The 11,297-nt window shown below is 36.1% G+C and overlaps 1 protein-coding gene across 2 annotated transcripts in view; it reads left to right on the forward strand.

Moving 5' to 3' along the window:
• LOC117419564 (alpha-1,3-mannosyl-glycoprotein 4-beta-N-acetylglucosaminyltransferase C) overlaps positions 1-4,300 on the forward strand; it is a 151,859-nt gene extending 147,559 nt beyond the window's left edge. For both annotated transcript variants that reach the window (XM_034032425.3, XM_034032427.3), the window contains one exon: positions 180-4,300. In XM_034032425.3, the coding sequence (XP_033888316.2) occupies positions 180-1,336 (1,157 nt within the window). In that variant the 3' untranslated portion in view covers positions 1,337-4,300. The remainder of the gene's footprint in view (positions 1-179) is intronic.
• Positions 4,301-11,297: the final 6,997 nt, after the last annotated feature.

Genomic DNA, 11,297 nt, shown 5'->3' on the forward strand with positions numbered 1-11,297 from the left:
GTGAAACTTAAATCAAACTCTATATCAAATGCTGAAATTATTCAAGGAGAACCGAGTGTTTAAACTTGTGAAAGTATATTATTGCATATGGAATACATCACTGTCCATTTGTAATAAATTGCTTTTATTCCTAGATGAATTCTTCTGTTTTATTATACTGTCACTATCTTTGTTTACAGGATACTTAACAATAGGATTGTCATCTGTCAAAAGAAAAAGAGGAAATTATGTACTAGAAACAATAAAATCTATCTTTGATCAGTCCAGCTATGAGGAACTGAAGGAGATTGTTGTGGTTGTTCATCTTGCAGAGTTTGATCTGGCTTGGTGTGAAAGCTTAGTCCAGGATATCACCAGAAAGTTTGCCCACCATGTTATAGCCGGCAGGCTACTGGTTATCCATGCTCCAGAGGAGTACTATCCAGTTTTAGATGGGCTTAAGAGAAACTACAATGACCCAGAGGATCGTGTCCGGTTTAGATCAAAACAAAATGTAGACTATGCTTTCCTTTTAAACTTTTGCAGCAATCTCTCGGATTACTACATGATGCTTGAGGATGATGTCCGTTGCTCAAAAAACTTTTTAACTGCCATGAAAAAAGTTGTTACCTCAAGAAAAGGATCATACTGGGTGACACTAGAGTTTTCTAAGCTGGGATACATTGGAAAACTTTATCACTCCAATGATCTCCCTCGACTTGCCCGCTTCCTGTTGATGTTTTACCAAGAGATGCCTTGTGACTGGCTTCTCATCCATTTCCAGGGACTTCTCGCACAGAAGGATGTCATTCGTTTCAAGCCATCTCTGTTTCAACATATGGGGTACTATTCCTCTTACAAAGGAGCTGAAAATAAATTAAAGGATGATGACTTTGAAGAAGACTCCTTTGATATTCCTGATAACCCACCTGCCAGTCTGTATACAAATATCAATGTTTTTGAAAACTATGATGCCACCAAAGCTTATAGTAGTGTGGACGAGTACTTCTGGGGCAAATCACCTTCCACTGGAGACTTCTTCATAATTGTGTTTGATAAATTAACAAAGATCACCAAAATAAAAATTGCCACAGGAACGGATGACCGGCAAAATGATATTTTGCATCATGGGGCGTTGGAAGTTGGACAGAAAGTGATTGGGACCAAAAAAGGCAAGCAATGTTCCACTTACATAACCTTAGGAGAATTTAAGAATGGGCAGGTTGAAGCCCAGGAAATAGAACATAAAATTACATTTGACATTGAATGTGTAAGAATTGTTGTCACAGCCAGTCAAAAAGAGTGGTTGATAATAAGAAGTATAAGCCTCTGGACTACACAGCCACCAAATCAATAAACACACATGACTGACTGCAAGCATTTAAGCAAGGCAATATGTAAGAGATATTTATCATGCTTTCTATTTTTTTTTCCTTTGGGTAAATCATATTGATTTTGACTGGATTAACTCAAATCGTGTTTTGCAGAATCAATGACAATTTAGTAAACCTAAAAGAAACTTAGTATAACTAGGAATTTGGCCAGGTTTCTTGAAGTATTACTGCATATTCTTCCATTGAGTGTTTTCTAACAATGAATGAACAACCAACAGTGGCATAAATACTTCAGACTAATTAAACACAAATGTTATCATTACATACTTAAAGAACAGTTTACATATCTGAATGGTATTTAAAAAATTCAACAGATTGATCTATGTTGTGACAATATAAATAAACATCCATAGAATATGCACACACGCACACACACACACACACACACACACACACACACACACACAGACACATTGACATGAACACAACCATGTTCACATAAAGCCCTGGACCAATATTATGCTTGACACCTAAATAATTTGCAATATAAAATGGCACTATGGGCCGATAGTTATTATGTCCACATCCAAACTACTGACTATCACACTTGCTTTCAGTGCATTAGTTATGCATCATGTTAAGAGGTACATCGATTCCACTGGTGCTAAATGGCCCGTAACTGCAGAGGTACATGAGTGCAAATACTGTGTCGTACCTCATTTAGCTCCAGCATCCACGCAAATAAATAATTCTTATAGGTCGTATTATTCCTGTATTGCCATAAACAAACCAAGTCCAAACAGTGGACAGAAGCATCATTGTGTTATGTTATTATATTGCTATGAAAATCCGGTTTATGGTTTTCCTTACTGGAATATACAGTGAGCTCAACTCATGCTGAACATTTGCACCTTATACCACACCTTGTGAACATTATTCGCTGTGGAGTGGACCCACATACTTGAAATTCCTTTTTACTTTCTTGTTTCTGTCTTTAATTACCCCAGTCCTTCTGTTCAGTGTTTTAGGGAACTGCTCGGAAGGTTATATAGAATGGTAGTGATTGCGCACAGCACACCATTCACTGTTTGCTTTTCTAATAGAGACAGCTTTTTGTGGAGCATACTGACGCATGTTTTATTTGATTGAATTCAATGAGATACTCGAGAGCTTGATGCATTGTACAACACTGTTTGCTTGAATTTGTTGGCTAACTACTTGTTTTTGCTTGATATAGTGTCATATTATATAAATAATAGTAGTGTTATGATGAGAAGGAAAAACGTATGGTATTATATTTTATTAATAAAGGCATAATAATAATAATAATAATAATAATAATAATAATAATAATAATAATAATAATAATAGTCGCAGCCATAACTTCCCAAACTTCTTGGATACCACTATTAAAGACAGTTTGTGATTAAAGTGATTTTGATAGCATGATGTATTACTGTCATTTTTACAATTTCCATTTGAAGGTGAATCAGTATCATATTTTAACAGGTAAATTCGACACTAGAAATACAAAGAAACATTACTACATATCTGATTACTAACAAACATATGTAAATGAGGAGGTCATTTTGTATAAACCTCAATTTGTGCTTTATCATCCCAGTATTTGGGCATACAAATGTTTATGAATTGATTAAAAAGTATCCTGTTACCTCAAAAGAGAGATTGGTTAAGTAAAATGCTATTCTAAATGTAGCCTTATCTAATAATAATAATGTGTAAATGGCTGTTATTGTCTGTATATTTAATTTGTACCTTGTTTAACTTTAATTTATTGTGTTATTAGGCACTTGCTTATAAAATAAAGGTCCTTTTGCAGACAGTGAATATGTTCAGTTAACACATGGGCTCTATTTCAACGTGAATGAGTTCCACCATATTTTACACAACAGTTTGAATGTTAAGAAGAAAACAACAATCTTGTTGTTCTCTGAAATATGTTTTAATGAACATTGATAAACTTTATAATCAGGTTGCATGTTATATGAGGTGCAAAGTATATTTGGGTATTGGTATTCTATATGGTATTCTATGGTGTTTTTTGATTGGGTATTATATAAGAGATATGCATTATACAAAATATGTAATCCAAAGCAGCTCTGTTTGAACTTGTAACTTGCCCAGGACTTGTGGTTATTGTATTGTTTACCATATCATATCATACAGTTGCCCTAATCAAAGCTGGCTCCCAGCAACAACGACTGTAATGTGACAAGATCTCTGTGTCACTCAGCCTCTATAATTTCCAATCATTAGAGGCAGGCACATTCCTAATCATTGAAGAACACACCTCCACTACACTAAAAAATCTGTTAAATGCCTTCAAATTAAATTCCAGCCCTGGAACTTGAACTCTGGCATATGGTAACAAAAGGTACTGCAGCAGATTATCGAACCATGAAGACTGCAGGTTGACGTGCTTTTACACTAACATCTGCGCAGAAGTAATGTTCATGCCAAAGTCTATGTCTAACACATAGGAGTATAAGCAAAGGCAGATTGATAAAAATGAAACCCTGGCCCATTTCCCTCTAAAAAGTACACTAAGGGCCCTATTAGATCTAATTTTGTACAGCAATTTTTTAGATCAATTGAATAGGCCAGCAACTGTCCTTCTAGTTACAAATTCAAAATTCTACAAAAGTAAACCATGTAGATACAATAATTATCTTAAATTGGTGTTTATATAAGACTTCATTGTAACTTTTAGCGCAATATTATTATTATAGAATATATCTTTTTTGCTTACATGGTACATTTCATTCTGTTTCCAGTTTACATTGATTATTTGTAGAGAAATATGTACACAATTTGTCAGTTATTTCTCTGGCACAAATGTTGATTGTAAATGTATTGATGTGTCTACCCTGGAGTTTTGTAAAAAAAAAAAAAAAAAAAAGTAATGTTTTGCACTTTGTTTCAAAAATGAATTTGTGATGTTTTGTCAATAAAATGTTATCATAAAACAATTTGTCATATCATGCAGCAGTAAGTCTTATAAAATTAATTTAAGCAAAAAGCCACAATTCAAGTGTATATATATATATATATATGGAAAAACGATGTATACTACAGCTGTAGAAACAGCACACTGAAATACACATCTTGGTTCATTACAGTGTTATAAAATAAACATGTAAAACACCAAATATCAGAACAAACAACTGTTTACTAATAATACACGGATGTGTAAAACAAAAAAAGCATACTCAGTACTGTATTTTATACATAGTACTACAACAACATACCACTAATATCCGAAATCCATTAATATTAAAGTCTATGGGATGGGATTGGTTTGCGTGAAAATGTTGTTAATAACCGAAAGCTGTCTTTATCAGGGTTGCTAATAACCAGCACCTACTGTACCATTAAACAATTAACTGATTAAGACCCAGAAGGAGGTTAAATTGATTCAAAAAAGAAATTTAGGATATATGTGGAGAGGGCTTCGGACCTTGAGGACTAGAATTGTGTTCCCCTGGAAAGCTTGAAGCTGGTAGTGTTTGAAGGCAGGACACTCTAAATACACCTGCAGCTCTTATAATTTGCTTGAGAGGAAATTCCATGCAACCATCACAAAATCAAGCTGATATGGGCCTCATTTACGAAAGGGCACTAAACATTATGGTGCACCATTATTGCAATTAGTGCGCACGCTCATGAATTCCATATTTACTATTGCAATGTTATTCATTATCACATGCAATACCTGGCATATTATGGTGCGCGCTACATTTAGTGCTACACACAATGGTAATCAGAATGAATATGTGATTTGTATGGTAATGCATGATAATGTTTTTAAATGAGCATCCAGCTCAGAATAATGAGATGAGCTGTATTCACATGGTATTTACTAAAGGACTTTAATTTTAGTGCGCGCATTAAAGTGATCATTTATTAGTGCGTATGGGAACCAGGCTTTAACCACTGATAGGCGCGCGATTTAAACCTATTTCCCTGGCCTGAAAACTAGTGATGTGCACTAGAATATATATATCTTGCCGAATTACTTAGTTATGAAAATGTGTTTGAATGGAAAGATCTGGCAGCAAGGGCCATTTAAGTTATACACACACACACACACACACACACACACACACACATCACAATCTAAGTGGAAATGTCTATATAAATTGAATGTAGGCCAATATACTTAAATATACTACTTCACACAATACACATTAACCCCATTCCACGATTCCTAGTCATCAATAAGTATGCAGGCACGGTTTCAAAAGAACATTAGAAAGTTTACAAACGAGAGCAGGCCATTTGGCCCATCTTGCTCGTTTGGTTGTTAGTAGCTTATTGATCCCAGAATCTCATCAAGCAGCTTTTTGAAGGATCCCAGGGTGTCAGTTTCAATCAATTAATCAGCGTATTACTTAATGTATTTTATAGTACAGAAATAGGCAGATATAACAAGAAGCAACTTTCTCTGAACACTTACAAAAAAACTCAATATCACTTATGTAATATAATGGAGGAGATAGAAGAGTATTTTACTTTCAATAGAAATCTCAAACAGTAAAAAAAAAAAAGATGTCTGAGTATATGCTGCTAACTCTCAATATTTAACTTATATTCCAAAATATAACGTTTTTAACAACACTGAAAAAAAAAGATACTGGCAGCTGTAAAAATGTGATTTAGTAACCAGTACCACTTTGAAATGTACCTTTCATGACTTCTGTCCGGACACTTAAGGCACTTCTTTTCTGCACACCTGATAACAATGCTCATTACATGTTCTAATTTTACAACTTCTCCACATAATGCCTGTAACGTGCAGAATCCAGTGTTAGAAAATTGGTACTTCTTCATTTCTTTCTTTAATTTTTTCTAGCACTCTGCTAGCCAGTCCACTCTTTTGCTCAGTCATATATGGTGCACCCTCTGTTGAACCGGGGACCTCCTCTCATCCACGCTCAGTTTGGGAAGTGAAGCGTCAGTGAGCTTCCACAATGCCACAACTACATACTTCTTCTCTAAATGGACTGCTGATCCCTGCTATCATTGGTTGCTTCAAGTGTCCATTAAAAGAAAATGATTGATGTTATGAACTGAAGTGATTCCACCTATCGCTGTCCCATTGTTTTTTTAATATAAAATCTTGAAGCAGCCAATGATAGCACTAGCAAGGATGGACTTTTTAGTGAATTGGAACCCTCTGGCCTTAAGTGAAATATGGGGACTGGTATTTAATTATGATCAACGATAATAAGCTAAGTTACCTGGAGATTGTTAACAGATCCCAGAGACCATGAGACCAAAAGATAATTGGGAAGTTAGGCAGGTATGGGTCACAGCCAGTAAACATGCATCCTTGCTGCCTGTATGAAAAATGCTTTCCTGTTAAAAATGTACTGATGGTACGTAGTTGTGTCTTAAAGACAATATGGAAGTCTACATTTTTTTTTTGGATTGGTGCGCATGAGGACCTGCGTACCAGTTATGTGAACCCCTGTATATAATGTATGATTGGCTTAGTTTATGACAAATGGAAAATTATCAAAACAAATCTAACAGATGGGCTTCTGCTTTCATGAGATCATTTTGGGTTTTAAGGGATTTAATTTCATCTGAGGTTGAATTAGTATAGTTTCAGTTTTACTACAATATATCCGTTTTTGGAGAGATCAATAGAAATACATACCACTAAGATCAGAGGAAAAGAATATCCACTGGCATTTTTTTCCAAGACCTAACTCCATTCTGTTGACAGAATAGCTCTGTGAAATGGCTCATATTATTCTGTGGAAGGCCTGTAATCTGTTGGATGCACTCTGATCTATGGGTAAAATTAATTCAGTGAAATACTGTAAGAATCTAATTATTCAGAGACTTAATACAATACCATTGGTTTAATAGGTTGCCACTTGGTCAGAAGGTCCCAGATGTTAATACAGCTTAGGAAACACAACGTTTATGATCAACATTGCTATGCAGTTACAGTACGTGCTGTTTGAGTTATGTTTTTAGACAACCTTTGAGGTTCCAAAAACATCAGTCATATAAATGAATGCAGTTCACATCCACAGTACTGTATATTACATTTACAACCAGGAAAATATTGTTGGCAACAACTTCAATCAGTATTTTTGTAATAGTCCAAGCATACATTTTTGTATTGGTTAAGTGTGGCCAAACCAGAAATAGCAGTATTTAGTTTTTCCTTTTAAACCATGTCTATAAGTATACATATGTTTTTCATTTTTTGCACTGCATTTTTAATAACCCTTTATTCCCCCCCTAAAGACGCTTGTCTCCTAAGCAATTTTTGGGAACACATCCTTGGAAATTTGTGGCCAATACAAGTGCCCAGTGCGCCCTCTGCTGGTTAAAGATCATTATGACAAATCGCAAACTGCAGTAGAACTGTGTTGAGAGATAGCCTTCAAGCAATGCATTTGGTTCAATTTAAATTTGGTTCGGATTAATTTAATTTCACGCAATTATAATGGATATGTTTATAGACAAATGTAAGTATACATGTTTAGTGTCTTAATGCAGAAGATATTATTTATAATAATAATTCTGTCATTCAGGCTTCAGAAAATAAAATACAAAACTTTCTAATGAGCTATGCAGTATGCTGCACACATTTTTATTTGTAAATAAATCAGTGACAGATTTTTGTAAATACATATTTTTAATCAACTTTTTTTTTTTGTTTAACATTGTAATGGAATTATTATTTTCTGTGAAGCATGGAATGAGCCGATCTAAAACAGGAAGGTCCCAGCTGTGATTATTATTATTATTATTTATTTATTTGCAGACGCCCTTATCGAGGGCGACTTACAATTTTTACAAGATAACACATTATTTTTGTGCACATTATTTTGTACATACAATTACCCATTAATACAGGTGGGTTTTTACTGGAGCAATCTAGGTAAAGTACCTTGCTCAAGGGTACAGCAGAAGTGTCCCCCACCTGGGATTGAACCCACGACCCTCCGGTCAGGAGTCCAGAGCCCTAACCACTACTCCACACTGCTGCCCCAATTAAACCACAATGCAAAGAGTGACAGTAATGAAGTCTGTGAATCAGGTTTAGAATTTGTAGGGTTGCGCTGCTTTTAGATCATTAAAATAGACTCTTCTGATTGGATTATTTCAAACCTGTAAATTGAGCAACATGCACATTAATCATATTATACCACCAGATGGTGATAAAACCAAAGGCATGGCTTTACTATCTTACACAAATGCCTTGGTGTAACTTTTGAGACACGTAGCCATACTAACAGTAGAGTTTTATGAAAGTAATCTATGGAAGATATACAGAAATTAAATAAGGTTCTATTATTATTATTATTATTATTATATAACAGACATACAGGAAATACCTATTGAGTATAGACCATATTTTTAACATGTGAAAACACTATTTAAACAATGTGTTTATTATTACATACAATTACCCATTTATAGAGTTGGGTTTTTACTGGAGCAATCTAGGTAAAGTACCTTGCTCAAGGGTACAGCAGCAGTGTCCCCCACCTGGGATTGAACCCACAACCCTCCGGTCAAGAGTCCAGAGCCCTACCCACTACTTCACACTGCTGCCCTATAGTCTCAGTCACAGCAGATCTCCCAGATCCCTTTCTTCCATTGGATCTACCCAGACTCCTGACAATATTTTCAAAGCCACCTTTTAAAGACTGTATGGCACTGTAAGCAGGTGTGCATGGATATTAATCTCAAATTTATGTAGTTAAATCCAGTTTTTTTTCCTTCAGAAGAGGTCTTCACGGGGACCCGAGACCCGACCTGGACCTGAACATGTTTCGGGTAGAAAAGTGTTATGCAAAACTGGTCGGGTTTGGGTCGGGTCTATTCAATTAATCTTAATGTCTTGCAGTGTATCTCATCTCCATAATGCAAAAAAAAAAGCTTTGCTAATGTTTTTTTTTTTTTTTCTTTACTGCAACAGAACATAGTTGCTACACAACTCTTGTAAAACATTAATGATTAACAGAAAAACTTTGAAAAGCCATAGGAATAATGGTTATTAGCAAGATCATGGCTGTATCACTTCTTCCTCGTTATGGACAAATATTATCTCACACACATCTTGCCGCTCCTGTCCCTGGCAGCCTCTGTGCGGCTTGGCGCCACAGACACATCACATAGGAATCAACTGTTTAAATAATATAGCTGTAATTTTTCTTAGCATTGTTACCATCCTGACAACGTTTTACTCTTATAACTTTAAAGTCTGTTTCAAAGTTCTTTTCTAGTGCACTTATAGTGTGTGGATTATTGCCCACATTGTCAATCAGGTAACACAGCAATAACAATCAATGTTGTGGTATGGAACAGAAAAGCCAAAGCCCTTTTTTTTTTTTATTGCTCTACCTGCAGTGAGGACAGATCTTAAACTCCAGTGCGAGCGGCCATTTTGAAAATGTCAAGAATACTTAAATAGTGTGGTCCCCCAGTGACTCACCTGGTAGAAGCACAGCCTCGTGGTGCGCTGGGTGAGTCATACAGCGCAGGGTCACATCCTGGCTGTGCGAAGTAGGCTGGTCTTCGCTGGGTTCTCCGAAGGGAGCGTTTTATTGGCCCAGGGGCTCCTGTGGGTTAGGGAGGTAAAACCGGCAGGGACTGTTTCTCCTCATCGCTCTGCATCGAACCCTGCTGGGCAGGCGCCTAGCGAGGTCAGAGCAGACATCCTCTCTAAAGGTCCTGGGTGCAAAAGGAAGCTGGCTTGGTCATGGGATCGGAGGACGCCCACTGAATCATCGGGTCTCCTGAGCCATGTTGGGAATTGGTGCGGTGAGGAGAAAAGCGATTGGGCATTCCAAATTGGGTTTAAATCAGGGGAAAAATTATAATTGGACACACTAAATTTTGAAAAAAATGGGGAGAGTGCTTTGGAGCACGTGGGAGATTATTAACCTTTTTCCAGTAAAATATGAATAAGGGCGAACAGTTGAGACTGGGTGCTATTTTGAGCATGTATGGTATATTTCTCATTAACAACGCACATATTGAGGGTCCTCATAATCGCATAACCGATTATGAGGACTGAGGGTCCTCATTATTATTATTATTATTATTTATTTCTTAGCAGACGCCCTTATCCAGGGCGACTTACAATTGTTACAAGATATCACATTATACATTATTTCACATTATACAGATATCACATTATTTTACATACAATTACCCATTTATACAGTTGGGTTTTACTGGAGCAATCTAGGTAAAGTACCTTGCTCAAGGGTACAACAGCAGTGTCCCCCACTGGAGATTGAACCCACAACCCTCCGGTCAAGAGTCCAGAGCCCTAATAATCGAAAGGTTAACGTATTTGTACAAAATCGAGAGTTTACCAAATTATTGCCAAATACTGTACATTTCAAAGCGTCTACAGGAGACATGGTGCACTGTGTGATAAATGTTTGGTAAAGATTGTGCAAAAAAACACATTACCGTCCTTTTTAAACGAGGACCCTAAAAATGGCACCATATTTTCAAACTTAATAAAATAAATTTATGCCTGTTTTGTTTTCTTGGCTAGTTAAAAAGAGTGAGCTAGGAAGTTCCTGTCCTTACCCAATATGTGATTTTCCACATATGATTTAAGGTTTTGATGAATCCAAAAGAAAATGGGAAAATAGATTACAATGTCAAAATAAATGTGTTTCACAAACATTAGCTTCCAGTGGGAAGTATAAACAATATCAGCCTTTTAATCAACTTGTAACACCGGGAAGGACATATAATGGGGTGGCTGCTGAGATCCTGTGAGATAAGTCACTGGAAATGCAGGAAAATAAAGAGAAAATCCCACTTGAGGTGCAGATAAAAAATATACAAAAGCAGTGTTGTCTGCTGTGCCAACTGCCACTCCGAATGTATTACAACTACAACGATTTATTGTTTTTCTTCTAGTCAGGGTTTTGAAAGGAGTAGTGGTGATAGTTTTTATAGACATTCCAA

The sequence above is a fragment of the Acipenser ruthenus genome, chromosome 14 (assembly GCF_902713425.1).
Source record: "Acipenser ruthenus chromosome 14, fAciRut3.2 maternal haplotype, whole genome shotgun sequence".
NCBI lineage: Eukaryota > Metazoa > Chordata > Actinopteri > Acipenseriformes > Acipenseridae > Acipenser > Acipenser ruthenus.